General features: G+C 43.5%; 1 protein-coding gene across 10 annotated transcripts in view; it reads right to left on the bottom strand.

The window, feature by feature from the left end:
- Positions 1–15,853, bottom strand: part of MTCL1 (microtubule crosslinking factor 1) — a 135,142-nt gene that overhangs the window by 24,187 nt on the left and 95,102 nt on the right. For 6 of the 10 annotated variants that reach the window (XM_017543929.2, XM_017543926.1, XM_017543928.2 and 3 more), the window contains 4 exons: positions 14,234–14,356; positions 10,921–11,151; positions 9,112–9,309; positions 437–604 (listed from right to left, as the gene is read on the bottom strand). In XM_017543929.2, the coding sequence (XP_017399418.1) occupies positions 437–604; positions 9,112–9,309; positions 10,921–11,151; positions 14,234–14,356 (720 nt within the window). The remainder of the gene's footprint in view (positions 1–436; positions 605–9,111; positions 9,310–10,920; positions 11,152–14,233; positions 14,357–15,853) is intronic. The other 4 variants (XM_017543930.2, XM_037744041.1, XM_017543927.1 and 1 more) reach the window with 1 other exon arrangement.

Genomic DNA, 15,853 nt, shown 5'->3' with positions numbered 1-15,853 from the left:
CAGTGGAAGGTCTCCAAGTTCTTTTTGATATTTTGAAAAATCTCACTGAAAGGATGCATTTACCTTTTTCAGAGACAACTAAACCACAATCTCCTTTTGCTTTGCCCCTGTCTAGAGTTATGTCAGCTCAGCGTGACGACAGTTTCAGCCTGGCCATCCTCTGATGGAGCTAAATACAAGCTTGTTTAATGCAGAATGGGAGAATCCATGCTGCTCTGAAACTGCTGCGTGGTGGAGGCCGTACTGCACACTTGGGAGAGGGAACATCAGGGAAAATGGGGCCTCTGCACTTCAAGGAGAGACATAAGTGCCACTCCTCTCATTTTTCCTGTACAAGGAGCCCATAGTTCTGAATCTCTCTGTGCCCCCCACCCCCCACATATCCTGGACAGTAGAGACACATGGTCAGGATTGAGAAAGACCCAGAGGGTGGTACCTGTTCCAGGCGGCACTTGAGCACGGCCCACTCCACGTCCCAGGCTGCCTTGTCGTTGGCATATTGCTGCTGCAGCCGCAGTCGGGCACGCTCGTCCTCCCGCAGCTCCGCGCGGAAGTCCTCCAGCAAGGCCTTGAAGGCACTGAACAGTTGCTGGTTTTCCACCACCTGTGGGAACACTAAGTCAGGCTCCACCACCTCCTTTAAGCATAGTTTTTAGGTCAGAAGAGGAGAGGATCTGGCCATCAAGGTAGTGTGGGGGCTGTTTCCCAGGTGCTGTTGGCAGTGGGTACAGGGTGGGTGGGGGGTCTGCAGTTAGTTGGGGAGCCAGGGGTCCCTGTTGCTGGCCATTGGTCTCCTGGGCCTGAGACTGAGGGCCTGTTTGATCAGGATGAAGGTGGAAGGAAGGCTGTCCTGGCGGCCTGGCAGCTATGTTCAGAGGCTGGAACCTGGGCTGGCGCTGTGGGAACCTGCTGCAGAGGTGCTCTGGGCCCCAAGGAGACTGCAGGAGGCCACAGGGAACCCTGAGGCCAGGGCTGCCAGTCACTGTTAGACTTTAGATGTCTAGAACACAGAGTTGGGCTGACAAGACTGTCATGAGGGTGCAGATATGATAAGACCTCTACACACACCTACATATATGCTGTCACTCTAGTGCCAGCTATTGTACTAGAGGAGAATTAATAAAGGCCAACAACTCCTATGCACATAGGGTGATCAGACTCCAACTTGCAGTTACTAAAAGGTCATAGATATGACACACATGGCCACTGTGGGTGGGTGGACTTAATTATTAGATATTTTGATGTTTAATAATTAAAGCCAAAGGTGAAATGCGTAACCTGTTCATGAAGGCTTTACTATGGTCCCTTGAGGTGGACCTACCAGCCCCCACTTTTCTGCCCCTCGGAAAAGGACAAGCCAGACCCACCCTCACATTTCTAGTATTTGGCACAATCTTTGGCTCATGTCAAGCATCCAAATGTGTCTGGTAAACGAAGAGTGGATTTTTATTACTAATATGCTTAGCCTAACTTAAAATAGTTTCTATGTTCTAAGACCTGCCCAGCCGTTTGAAGTCATATTTTAAAGCTATGATTTCTATCTTAGTACATTTCAGCAAGGGCATTATATCAGAAAGGTTTGGCCAAATGAATGAAACATGCTGAATCAATTATGGTACCTTGATAATAAAAGTGCTGTGAACTCATCTCTTCCGATCAGCACTGAAAGTACATCACAAGCTCTCAGGGTGGTCTCAGGGAATTCTTTTTTGGTGTATTTATGAACAGGAGTTATATGAGATCTCTAAGTCCCACTGGATGTAGATAAGCTCTACTATGGAAAAACAGAGCCTCACCCTCTCAGAATTCCTCATCCCCCAAACCTGATAAACCTCTCCTGCCTGGGTCAGCAAGTACACTGGGGACCCCTCCTTCAGGTTCTGCATACACACTGGCCTTCACTCTGCAGTCATGCTTTTAAAACCATCTACTTGATCCACTAAACATACACAAAAATGATTCAACATATATGAGAAGGATTTAAGATACTTTGGATGTATGTTTGTATTCAAATAAAATTGTGCAGCCACAAAAAAGAATGAAATCATGGCTTTTGCAGCAATATGGATGCAGCTGAAGGCCATTATCCTAAGCAGATTAATGCAGGAACATAAAACCAAATACCGCATGTTCTCACTTATATGTGGGAACCAAACATTGGGTATACTTGGACACAGAGGTGGGAGCAACAGACACTGGGGATTCCAAAAGGGGATGGGGAAGAGGGGCAAAGGTTGAAAAACTACCTATTGGGTACTATGTTCACTACTCAGGTGACGGGAATCATTAGAAGCCCACACCTCAGCATCATGCAATATACCCATATAATAAACTTGCACATGTACCCCCGAACCTAAAATAATACATATATATATATATATACATATGTTTTTTAAATAAAGTTATGTTTAAAAAGAGAAATTCCTTAATATGAGCAGATTTATTATGGAGATATCCATAGTTGTCCCCAGCATTTAATCAAGAAGTTATAATATTAACACAGTGGATTTTTTTTGTTCGAGACAAGTTCTTGTTCTGTCACCCAGGCTAGAATGCAGTGGCATGATCACGGCTCACTGCAGTCTCAACCTCCTAGGCTTAAGCAGTCCTTCCACCTCAGCCTCTCAGGTAGCTGGGATGATAGGCATGTGCCGCCATGTCTGGCTAATTTTTGTATTTTTTGTAGAGACAAGGTTTCATCATGTTGCCCAGGCTGGTCTCAAACTCTGGCCTCAAGTGATCCACCTGCCTCCACCTCAGAAAATGTTGCGGGGATTATAGGTATGAGCCACTGTGCCCAGCTACGATGGAGTAGAAAGGCCCATTGCTCTTTGATTTTTCTCACAGGGTACAATTTTCACTTTTGGGACAAAAGGCATTAAAAGTACCATTCAGTTAACATTTGAAGAACTCAGCAGATAGGGAACCATCTATGAGTCTTACACATTCTTACCAACCATCTGAATAGAAATGAATTACTACTATACTCAAAGAGATGCTCGCCAAATTGTGAAGCTGTAACAAACACAGAACAGTTTTTAAAACTCCACATCAAAACTACCTAAAAATTAGCTGGGCATTGTGGCTTTTGCCTGTAGTCCCAACTACTCAGGAGGCTGAAATGGGAGGATTGCTTGAGCCCAGCAGTTCAAGGTTATGGTGAGCTATGATCATAGTACTACACTCCAGTCTAGGTGACAAAGGAAAACCTTGTTTCAAAAAGAAAAAAAAAAAAATCTAAAAATGATATAAATGCTGTTGAGTGACAAGAGGTGTCACAACAGTCTTTTCAGAAATACATGTCTTCATATGGAATTTGTTTGCTGATTAATCACATATATTTTATGGGAGATTTGAGAGTTTCATCTTTGGGTTTTAAATTAAAAATCACTGCTTTTTGAGTCAAGAGTATTTCAAGCAGAAAATAATGGTAACAATTTTGATCCAGTCTTTGGAGTAGTCATTTGATTTTCACTGAAGAGAAAGCAGAAAGCCATATAATACATTCCTATATGTAATCAACAGTTTTCTATGAATGCCAAGTTACATTTGGTATCAGCCTATGCTGTTCTTAGCCCATACACCACACAACATTAGAATCAGAATCTTACAGTCCTCTTGCAAACTGGAAACTTGGTTTCTCTGGGAGCAAGTACTTTTTGCCTTTAACAGATATTGAATTCAATAAAATTTAAGCCTTAATGATTTATGCACATTTGTGTCAGGATAATCAAAGTAGTGCACTAGTAAACCAGGATAATATAAATCATCATGGAATGAGCCCAGAATTGCTTTGGGGTGAAGGCAACCAAAGGGAGCAAGAGAGCCCAGCTCAGTGCTCTTGGTACCTGTCATCATCATTTCCCAAGAGCAGCATGTGGCACAGCAGGAAACCAGGCCAGCTCCTGCCATTAGCGCACAACAGCAAAAGTGGATGTCCATGTCAACATTTCTGAAGACTCAGAATGAGCCAGATGGGCATTATTTTCCTAATGACTTTCACACACATGCAAAAAAACAGTGACAATAATTACTAATAGTGTAGGTTTTCCTATGGCCAGGGGTATACGAAATTATTCACCGACATGACCTTGTTTATATGTCACATCAATCTTGAGTACATACACTATGTTCCCCATTTTACAATAGAGGAACTATGGCTTGGAGTGGCTGAGAGCCAAGGTCCCACTGTCAAGGAAGTGAGCTCCTGGACTGCAGTCCAGGTCATCCTGTTCCAAGGCCAACAAACCAAGCCAGGAATATTCGAATTCTGACGTTATACGCTGCCAAGGCTTCTTCTTTTTCTTCTTCTTCCTTTTTCAAACTTTACCTTGCAGAAGCCATCTAATCCCCATGAAGCTAATTCCATTTCCCATATCAAGGGAAATAATTGTAGTGAGTCATCCTGAGAGAATACCTAAAAGTTAACTTCTCTAATTTTTTTTCCCTGGTGGTACCCCTTGCTGGGTAAAAAGATGACCCAAATCAAGTCAAGAATCAAATTAAGACTCTGGTCCATTTAGACATCTTTATGATGCAAGTCTTCTTGGACATGGGGCTTTCTGAATCTTTTGTGCTGGGGCCTAGCCATGCAAACTTTTAGCTTGTACATTTGTTGAATGTAGGTCAGTTTCAACTAAAAAATCTGGCTTTTCAGAGATCAGCTGGCTGATTTTCTAGCAAAGCTGTAGGATAAAAAGCCTCCAACGATTTCCCTCTCCTCCGCCTAGGGGCATTACAGCCTCGCCTAGCTCGGCTCTCTTGAGTGAGATTTACAATGTGCTATAATATGTCAAACTTTTTAACAGGTTCAGAATTGGTCTTCGGTCCATCAGACTGCTATCCAAGTCTACTATCTATCCAAGTCTAATATCCAAGTATTATTTTCTACTAATAAGTATTATTAGTAGAAAGTGAATGGAAGTTTATAGGTAAGATAATGTATCCAGGTCTTTGTGATGCAATGCCAGCTATTATTCAAAATTGTTCTTGCCTAAGATTTCTAAGACTTCATCAGGTGAAATCACAGCTCCACAAAAGAGCTAAACCACTACCAACTACTTTGCTTGCATCAGAGCCACTAACTTTGGAGACAGGCTTAATCGAAAGCCGGAACAGACATATTGACCTGCTGCTATGGGTTAACCCACAAAACACCCGTCACAAAATAGAGGCAATGGTATCCAATCCTGTTTGTTTAGGCCTCTTGACAGAGGCAAGGAAATTCCAGAATGATGGAGTAGCTGCCCAGAGCTCAACAAGGCACGCATAGCTCTTATTCGAGACCTCACTCAGCAATCAACAGGCAACTCCTCCACCAGCAGGCGTCCCCCAAATTCTTTACTGCAAGCTTAGCCAGAATTGATACATTCATACAACCAGCAACACTTTTATAAACAAGCCATTTGTTGTTCTTGTCAATGTAACCTTCATTGTTACATCCAGATAGGTTCTTTTCTAAAAACCATTATCTCCTACAGATAAAAGAGAATGGGCCACTGAAGATAGACCCTGAAAATATAATCTATTAATATCATGGGAATTACAGTCATTTACACACAGAAGTCCTTTCCCCTCAGGCCAAGAGTCTGCCTGCTGATCCTGTCCAGGAGGGCTCTGGGCTGTGGTCTCCATAATTGTCACTGAGCACTTCCCAAGAATGAATGTGGGCCCGGGAAAGAATAAATAAGGCACATATTTCATGAGCCGTACACACAGTTATCAGCCCAAAGGCTTAGGAAACCAGGGCAAATCTGATGAAAATCAGGAGGCCATTAGGAAAGAAACTTATTTGTGAGGTTCTAAACTTAGTTATGTACTTTGGAAGGCCTGTGCGGCTGTGGTTAACTCTGGGAGGTAGGACCGGTCAGGGAGAGTCCTTTTTCCAAGCACCCATCTGTAAATGTGAATTTTTACTTCACGTAGGGACTCCTTTCAGAGTGACAGAACAACTGCCACCAGAGAGCAAAGATAAAATGCTTCACGATCCTAAGCTCTGGTCTGGTTCCTTTTACAGAAAGAGTAGCACGCCTCCTAAGGGAGGCCTCCCAGCTGCAGGATAAACTGAAGAATGAACCATGGTATGACATACAAAATTGAAATGTAAATGCCATCTAGGCTCAAGAGAACTTTCTTATTAAAAAAAAAAAAAAAAATAGGCCGTTCACAGTTCTGACGTGAGGCCTCCTCTGGCAAGGGTGTTCTTTCTGGAAGTTTCTGTATGTTGGGCAAAGCAAAGGCCAGCAGCCTGCATGGCCAGAAAGGAAGACTGCCAGGGTCTGGGAGAGCCACGGCCCCAGAGGCCCAGGAAGCCAAGGGCTCTGTTTGCAGGAGAAAGGCTGACTCCCCTGAAGGCCCTAATGCAGCACATGAGCCAGACAAGGAGCAGAGGTCCAGGGAAGTGGAGTCTCCTCAGTCCTGATGCTGGACTGAGTGAGTCTCCTCAGTGACTGTAGCAGGTGAAGACTTAAATATGAAATGTAATTGCTTCAACTCTTCCCATGAATTTTATATTAGGTTCTACACACTTTTTGTTTTTTTTTTTTTAACATAGTTGTTTTATTAAATGATAAAGAGAATTAGGTCACAACCCTGAATGAAAAAGTAACTTCTTTTTAAGTTAATCCAAGTAGGGAAAATGAGCTGTTGGAGCCCCAGGACCATCATTCCTGCACCATTAATCACCTTGTGTGAAGAAGCTGGATTCCAGGAATTACTAACCAGTATGAAATGCATAAATGGCATAGGAATGCTGGCCTCAAATGCTTAACACAGTGGCGAGAGTTCTGGAGCTCAAGGAGAACTATACGATTCGCTCTTGGGTGTGCACGGCCTCTGCTCTTCCAGATGGCTGGGGAAACTGAAAGCACTCACAGTGGCTCTAGAGTAACCAGGTCATGACCGTGAGCTCATGTAGCTAAAGACTGGGAAACAGGGAACATCTATGGAGCCAAATGTTTGCCAACCTGATGATTTGTTATGAGCCATCCCAAGGTTGATGAGTATATGCATTTTTTAAAAAAAACCTCCGTGGACATGATAAATGTTGCCATCTACTTGAGTTCAGTTGTGAGAATGTTCCATACGTCACAAAGCAAAGACAGAGGCCTAAGGAATATTGCAACTGAGAACCTGTCCTTTGGAAAGCGGTTTGGCCAGGTTTCCCATGCTACTAATCACCTTGCGAGGTGTTCAGTGTTTCTGGAACAGCCCGGCTCTGTGCAGCTCTGTGAGACACGTGCCCTGGCTCTTGCATCCCAGCTGCCTGGCTAATACTCATGCCAGTCAGAGAGAGGCAAATCCTCTAACTGGGAATGTTCCCCCTCAGAGAAACAGCTGTCGTTACAGTAGAGCTCATTGATCTTCCGTCCTGGGACAGAGTGTTGTGCACGCAGTGTTTCTTTCACTACTGTGGACACCAGCCCACTCGGCACACCTGATTCTGAGTCTCGGGACTCCATCCTGCCATCCATCCACACACTTCTACCACACGTGGGCCACAGTGGAGGCTCACAGGTCCGTCTCTACTTTCGTGGGTAATTGCTAAAAACTAGTGTTGGAAGAAGCAGGCGGCAAAGGGAAATGACATTAAAATATGCTGAATGTGAGGTTCCAGCTGAGTGACTTCACATTATTTTCCACCCTGAGAGTAATGACTGTTGTTTAGAAAACCAGATGTGCGAGGTTTTCTCCTTGTCTAAAGCATCTGCATTCATGCGTGGGAAACACGTTTTCTTAGATGCAGGTTTCTGGTGAAGTGGCAACAGTGGCCATCAGTGGCAATATTATGTGAGGTAGGCACAGATGATTTATGGGATTGAATGATAACATTTCTTTTAAAAAAGTACAATTAGTAGATTTTAAAGTATTATTTGCAAAGTAGTATTTTCATTTCTAGCTAGATTATTGCTGGAAAACTCATTCCATGACCTAAATTCTCCCCATGGACACTGGCAGAATGGCGTACTTTCTAACGGCTGTGAGTAAAAGTTCCTTTGAAAGGATCATCTCCTTCTCGAGTCATGTTATTCAGGGAGAATGAAGGGTGGACCGGTGTACATAGCCAACAGCTGTTTAGCTGTGAAAATCTGATTGTTTAGAGAGGGAGCAGGGGGAGCCCAAATTCCCCTCAGCCTGCACTCAGAAGCTCGCCGCCTGTCTTCATCTGGATCTGAGCCAGCACTCTGGTGACGGCCCACTTCCATGAGATGCAGCGGCTCCGGGCCCTGGGAGCCTGGGCCAGGGAGGAGCAGCAGCTGCGGCGTCCAGTGCGGAGGGAGTGCCCCAGAGCGTCTAGGGCTGAGAGGCTAGAGCCACACCCAGATGACTGCTGTGCCCCGTGTCCACCTGGCCCTGTACCCTCAGCCCAGAACGCAGGCCTCCTAGACCAGGGGTGTCCAACTTCACTCTAGGAGCCCCCTGAGAAGGGTTATTATTATTAATAAATAATCAAGTCGGGTTAGAGGGTCCTGCTCAGGAGCGCCTTACTCCAAATCCTCCACCACTGCCATTTTGTATAAAAATGCAAGCAGTTTGGATGTTATCAGTAGTATCTTTTGCTTTATTAAGTAGATTCTATTTCTGTGGTCTATGGCAACAATAACAGCTACTTAATAACACTGAAGTCTCACCTCTAGACATACTTTAAATTTTTCAAAGTATCATCAAATACTTTTATTTGGGAGCACACTATGTTTCAAGTAGGCCAAAGAGAACTTGAAATATTTCGTCCATGTTGGAGGATTTTTTAAAAACTTGTTCTTTTCTCCTTATATATTACGCTGCCAAATGAATGATGTTGCCAGTGACAGAGCCTCTGAGGTATATTCACTGGCCCCAGCAGGGACACACACCATTGATCTGCCCTTACTACGGTCCTTATTTATATGGGTAACTCAAATGAAAGAGTGAGCTGACATTAAAATGAAAGGCTTGATGAGGTGATTTCTAGCAAAAACCCAGCATCACAAATGACAACAAGTGGCTGCGGTCAGGCAGAGGAATTTTCTGCTACCTGAAGGCCAACGTTTGAAACAAAATGACACAAATGTGGCTTAGGAGTCTCCTCTCTCTGGTGTGGGCAGGGCGACGGGCTTGGATGGAGGCACCCACCTGCTTGTGGGGCTGTCCCCTGTCTGCAGTCTGCAGTCGCAAGCTGTGGTCTCCAATCTGCAGCCGAGGGTGTTGGGGGTGCTCCCCCACCGGAAAGCCACAGCCTCGGTCACCATCGTCGCGGTCTGGGCCATCCACCTGGTGACCCACCTGGACTCCAAGCTCCCCAAGCCTGGGGAGGGTCTCTGGATGCTCACCCTGAAACAGGCAGGAGGTGACGATTACAGTTGCAGCCAAATCCTTTTGCTGTACAGCCTGATTTTCATTGTTTGAAGATAATGATCCCCTTTATGGATTATCAAAGCCTGTATTTCTCAGTCATTACCCCTAAAATGCTCATTTTGGCCATTTCACTCATTGGTACTTGCTGCATTTAAATTGCACAGGGTAGGTGCTCAACTTATTAGAAGATGTTAAAGAGAAATTTTAATCCTACTCCTTATAAATTAGTATTGCTTATAGCTATGGTTTTTAAGTTAAAGGAGGAGGAACTCCAGAGTACTGATTAACAGGAAACTTTACAACGATTTCTACGTTCTGCTTAATAATGATTTTCTATGTCATGGATAGTTGGAAGCTGTTGGAATTAGTTTTTGAAGACTTTTTTCACCCCGAATAAAGGGATCACTGTATTTTCCCATTCTGAGGATGACAACTTAAATTTACATACACTGTTCCCTAGAGTGAAAAGCAGACAAAAGGTCTTTGGGAACTAAAAAGAAACCAACAATTCACAATGCCTCGAAGCAGCTGGCCAAGGAGCCAGGGTAGTGGATGTTCAGAATACACAGAACACCAGTGGCTCCAGCCCCAAGTGTGCCAGGAAGCAAGCCCAGGAAGGAGCCTGCAGCACAAATGGTCACTCTGACTTAATCATTAAAAAAGCAATCAGAAGGCAAAGATCTCTGTTCTGTTGCTATTATAATCCTGGGAGGTATAACAGGAAGAACATATACAAATTTTAGAGGTGGCAAAGTGACTCATCTGAAGCTTAGAAAAGATCCTTTTAAAACTGTGTGGGCAGGACAGGCTTTTACATCTAGGAACAAAACTCGAACAAAAGAAGAGCAAACGTTTTAGAAACCAGCGTTTACAAACCAGCTTGAATGAGATGGTGCAGGACCTCAGGGTGATAACCTCAATGAATTTATAAATGAGCAGTAAAGGAGATGGGAGTGAAACTTTGCTACAGCATGGAGTTATGGACCAGAACACTCTTAAAACTAGGTAAGAGCATAGCACAGAATTCATGGTTTCATATATAACTGAACAAGGGGCTACATTTCCATTTCTTGGACCAAAACTGATAAAATAATTTAAAATAATAATGACTTTGCCACAATGCAAAATATTAACGTGGCAAAACTGCACTTGTATTCCATGAATATGTACAAATGAAAAAAGAGAGAGCTGACATTGAGTAGGCAACCAAAGCACCTGCCTCTGCCCGTCCCTCACTTATGAACATCACACAGTTTTCGCAGGGAAGTCTGTGGTTTTCCTCATTTAGTTCCTGCACTATTCTAAGTTTATGCCTAGCATACCTGCTCTTGCTACTGTAATGTTACTTCTGTTATATTTGCTTGTATATAGGAAAGTTATTGATGTTTCGGTCACCTATGTTTCTCTTATCTATGTGTCTGTATGAATTGCTCTAAACCTTTTTTTGTAGCAATATTAGATGTTAATCAAATACTGAAAAATAAAATAATAGAACATGACTGTGTCTAGGGTGGGTGAGGAGACAGCAGTGTCTGGGGGTCAAGAACAAAACAGATGCAAATAAAAGGAACTCTAAAGCAGAGTTACCTCAGTAAACTCCTCTCCTTCCTCCTCCATCTGCTTCCCTTGCCGCCAGTGTTTCAGCAGCCACCTGAGTTTGACGTAGAAGAGGAAAATGTTCTGCTTCAAGGACCGGAGCTCCTGCTGCATCAGATTCTTCTCATCACTCCAGGTTCGCTCATGGAGGGTGTTTTGCAAAGCCAGGCTGTGCATTTCCAGTTCTTTCCATCTCAAGGCATAGAGATGCTCCTCCTCCATCTTGAATGGAACAAAAGAGATAGTATGACAAGTGGCTAATCCAAATCACCACCCAAACCAAACCAAGAGTCCCTGCAAACTGCCACTCAGTCTCTGTCATACTGCATACAAGATGTGAAACACAGGAGCCCCAGAAGCTTACTTTAAGAGCTTCAGACGTTTCCTGTTTACAAAACCCCATGAGTCTTATGATTCAGAAACAAGTGCTGTTTCAAAGTAAGGTATTATGATCATTTTTCATTATTAAGTCTCTCATGGTGTTTTTAGATGTCTCTAAACTCCTTCAGGAAAACTGTGTCTTGGAAATATGGCTTACCACTGACTTGAATCCCACGTAAGCAGATTCCATGTCCCCTCTGTACGTGGGCTGGGAACTCAAAGGCACATTACAATTGTAAAGAGGAAAAGAAGTGTAAATCCTTCCCCTCTACTTCCTGAGCCCCCTGACTCCCAACAGCCCCTGACAGAAGAGAGCCCCAGCTGGTAGAGAGCATGGCAGGCTGGGCGGAAGGAATTCTTCCAAGTACTTAGGCCTCAACTGCATACAATGGTGAGGAAACAGCAAAGTGAGTCTGACAACCTATTTCCATGCTTAAAGACTTGATGTTCCTATTAGATGTGTATATCTCTTAGGAAAAGAAATATCTTGCATCTCCACATTAAGTTCATGTTTTTTAAACATCCCCCCCATAAACACTCTTACAAGCAACAATTGTAATGTGTCAATACTAAAAAGCAAAAGAGTGAATAAAATATCACTTTGTATATAAGGGCACAAGAATAATATCTATAAATAATATTTATAGTAGCTGAAGCAACATTATGGGATCAAAGCTTTATATTCCATAGACCAATAAAGGGTTGGAATGCCAGCCTGAAGGTTATCAACTATCTTCTCTTAACACTCCCTCTTATGCCAAAAACTAAGGCAGGGATATGTTTTTCTCCTTAAAGTACTTAATTAATTCTCAGAGGCCATGGGAATAGAACCACAGCTGCCCGAGGCCAATGAGCTAAAGGCCAGTGAAGAGTCAGAAGTAGCCCTGGAAAGGCCCACAGGTCTAGACAGCGACTTCTGTGGCTGCTCTCCCAATACCTGACCTTTACTGTATTTTTGACTGAAATAACAGAAAACAAGTGATTTTATTCACCATCTCAGCAGCCCTCAGCATTCTACCACTGGTTCTTCCCTGCAGACATAAGGGCAGCCTAGCGCACAAGACATTCAGCATCTGCAATTTCCTATTGATCAGTCAAGATGGTTTTTATGGTGGGTGGGGCAAGTATATTTAACATTTCACACTGAAGATGTAACAGTCATGGGATCTTTTACACCATCTGGTTTGAGTTAGGTACATGACAATAAAAGAGGCAGTTAATCTATAACAAAGATCAGTAATTAAAAAGAAGGGAGGTCTGGTCTCTTGTCCCTTAGTCATTTACCAAACAAGAACAATGAGGAAGCGCATTCATCTATAATCTAAGAAACAAAACATGTTCCATGACTCAGTCTCCATGACTTAACCTCACCCTTGACATAATCAATTTAGAGGGTCCTGTAATTTTCTTCTTTTAATCTTCATTTTTATTTTATTATTTTACTGACTCGTGCTGGGCAAGCTTCACTGGCCTAAGGGCAATGTGAAGGTAACATGAGCCGCTTTCCTGCCTGGCTGTGGAGAGGCTGGGACCTGCACCACGGGAGGCGGCATCTGCAGCACTGCACCCAGGCCCTCCTGGAGAGACTTCCTTTCTCTCCCTCACTTCTGCCCTTTCCAGCTCCTTCTGTTCCATGGCTCCATGTACTTCCCAAGTCTCAGAGCTCAATTGTCTGCCCTCTGGGTACCTTAGGGGGCACTTTCCCTTCCTAGAGGGCATCTCCTACCATCCAAAGCCACTTCTGCAATCCTCCCTCACCATCAACTCACATACTAGAAACACAGGGGCCCCGGACATTGTGCTAGCAGCATCTTCAGCAATAAACTCACTTTTCAAACTATTTTTGGTACAATGCAAAAAGTTTTTTTTTTAAATTTTACTTAGCAATTTATCTTTCAAGGAATATGAAATTATTTTCCTCTGACAATGAGGTGTGCAACTTGACCTATAAAGGAAACATTTAAAACGAATCATGCATCTAATGGTAGAAGTTGGCAGAAAGTATTTAGATCTTGGCATTTAGCCCTGCCTTTCCTAAGCTGCAAGGTGCAGGGAAGGCGCTCATTCCCTTAATCAGTTTGTGACCCATTTAAATCACATGGCCTCAGTCAACATAGGGGCTTATGTGTAGCACACATTCCTCGCCAAAATGAGTTCTTAGAAACACTAAGACCTTATTTGCACAGGATATGCATTTTAAAACACCAAGGTGCTCTATTCAAGATCAACTGCTTTGCTTTGTTTAGTTTTAAAGACACAGCTATCTTTCAAGAACAAATACAAAGGGGAAGAGCAGCTGCAGCAATTCTGAACCTAGATATCTTTTCACAACTTAATTCGATTTGGGGTGGCAGGGATTGGGCCATTCTCAGGGATGTCCAGGGCAATGAGTGCCCACCTCTGCGAATCCTTTCTACTCGGAACTCTGGGGAAGGATTTGGAAGATAAAATTAGCCAGTACCAGGTTATTCTAGAATAACAGAGGTTAATCAGGCCACAGCTCAAGTTGTGGCAGGTTTTTTTTGAAGACAACGGTTTAGGGTGAGTTGCTAATTTTTCTAGCAGAAAATTCACCCAACATCAGCAGAGGTGACAGGCATACTTTTCTGTCCAGTTACATTTAGGCCCTTCCTTGATGTCAGGCTGGTAATGCTGCAGGAAAGTTTGGATTAGGCATAAGGAAGACCTTGCTGAGACCACAGTGTAGATGCTGAAAAGCACGTGCCAGAACAGAAAGGTAGAGTTATGTTTAGGGGTGTCTGAGAAGGGGTCAGCTAGAATGGGTGACCTCTCCATAGGTGCCCAAGAGTCTAGCAGCCTGTATGCAACAGACAGCCTTCTTTGAAAATGCATCGTGGCATTTCTCCTTTGGAACTGTACAGTTCATGAAGCGGTCGTGCTGAAATCCATGTTAAATATTTACCTTATGGATCTTGTTTGTAAATGTCTCTGTCTCCTCTTGATGCAGTCTGGCCACCTGCATGAGCTGACCCTGTAGCTCCTCTATGGATACACTCTGCTCAGGTAAAACAGGGGGGCCCCTGAGCTGATTGGTGGGATAAAGGAAGGGGTTTAGTGGAAATCAGAACTCTGCCTGAATTGACGACGCAGGACAGACATCTGCACAAGCCAGAGACACACAAGGCGAGACAGCACATGTCGGCACTGCAGCAGTGGAGTGACTGTGGCAACCCCCCTGGGACTTCCCTCTGGGCTCCACAGCTCCCATGTTACCTCCCATGTTACTGCCAGGGAGGGACAGTTCCACCTGCCTTGCATCTCTTACCCAGGAGGGGAGCGGGCAGCTTCACCCACCACCATAACCACAAACCAGGCCGACAGAAGGAAGCCAAGGTATGTCAGAGGTATCCTTGCTCTGACAGTGGCTTCTGGATGCTGGGCAGTCAGAGCTGACTACGACCAAGGCAGGCATGACCACCTATCACGTCAGCCTCTTGGATTCCCTCTCCGAGTCATCAGGTCTTTCTGAGTTGCATAATTAATTTTTTCATATGCTTTCTTATTAGAATTTTTCCTGCTCAACCGAGGGTGCCTTTCTTTTATAGAGGCGGTCTGAGCCCCTATGTTCAGGGCAATGGGGCGGGGCTTTATCAATTAGCAGAGATGCATGGCTTCAGGCCTCCCAATGGCACATGCTGCCTAAGGGGAATCGCACAAAGATGTACTTACTACACGTTAAGTTCAAGATAGGTGGTGGAATCCGTATCATGATTTTTATTGGTAAAGTCTACCTTTTATATTCTAATGCCAAGATAGAGGAGTCAGGGTCATTACTTTTGAAATAAAACGTGCTTTTTAGAGATAGAAACATTGTTATGCTAAAAATCTCAGGCATCAACAAAATTTAAGCATGACATTTTACCCACTGGTTTATGCTACTTGAAAAGAGGTGTTTTATAAAACTGGGAATCAGAGTGGATTGTTGCAATGAAATACATGCACTTTCACTGGTTCATTCTGAATCCCTTTAACTCATCTACTTCTCCTTTTGGATACTGTTTATCCTCCTAATCTGATGGGACCTGGGTTGTCAAGAGTGAAAACCAAGAACAGAAAATGCAAAAAATAGAAGAGCAGAGCACTTCCCTCAGCACTGGGGATATGAGAGAGGGGTATGAAAGAAAGAAGAACAGAGACAGAAAATCAGACACTGGGGATTCGCCAAGTTAGGCATAAAATTTTGAAAGCTAGAGATTTAAACATCCTATTTCCAAAAAACTCGACAACTTCTGAGAGCATTAAATGTTTCTTTGCTTTGCTAGTTTTTCAAGATTATTATTGTCTTTTATATATATTAAGCAATGTTTGGGGTTCTCTTTGAAAAGATGCATTTCCCTACATGTTGAATTGGCTTCAATGACTGATTTTTCATTTCTAAAAGTTCTGTTGTTTTAAAAAAATGTGTGGTCTTTTATGATGGTGACATACTCCTCTCCTGTTTGCTTGCCTTTAATAACTGTGAACGCACTCATCTGATAATTCTATTATCTGCAGTCACAGGGCTGAATCCTGCTATCTGCCA

Source organism: Cebus imitator, unplaced genomic scaffold (assembly GCF_001604975.1).
Source record: "Cebus imitator isolate Cc_AM_T3 unplaced genomic scaffold, Cebus_imitator-1.0 Scaffold162, whole genome shotgun sequence".
In the NCBI taxonomy this organism is placed as follows: domain Eukaryota; kingdom Metazoa; phylum Chordata; class Mammalia; order Primates; family Cebidae; genus Cebus; species Cebus imitator.
Note: the sequence above shows the minus strand (reverse complement) of the source record. Positions and strands in the feature narration are given on the sequence as shown.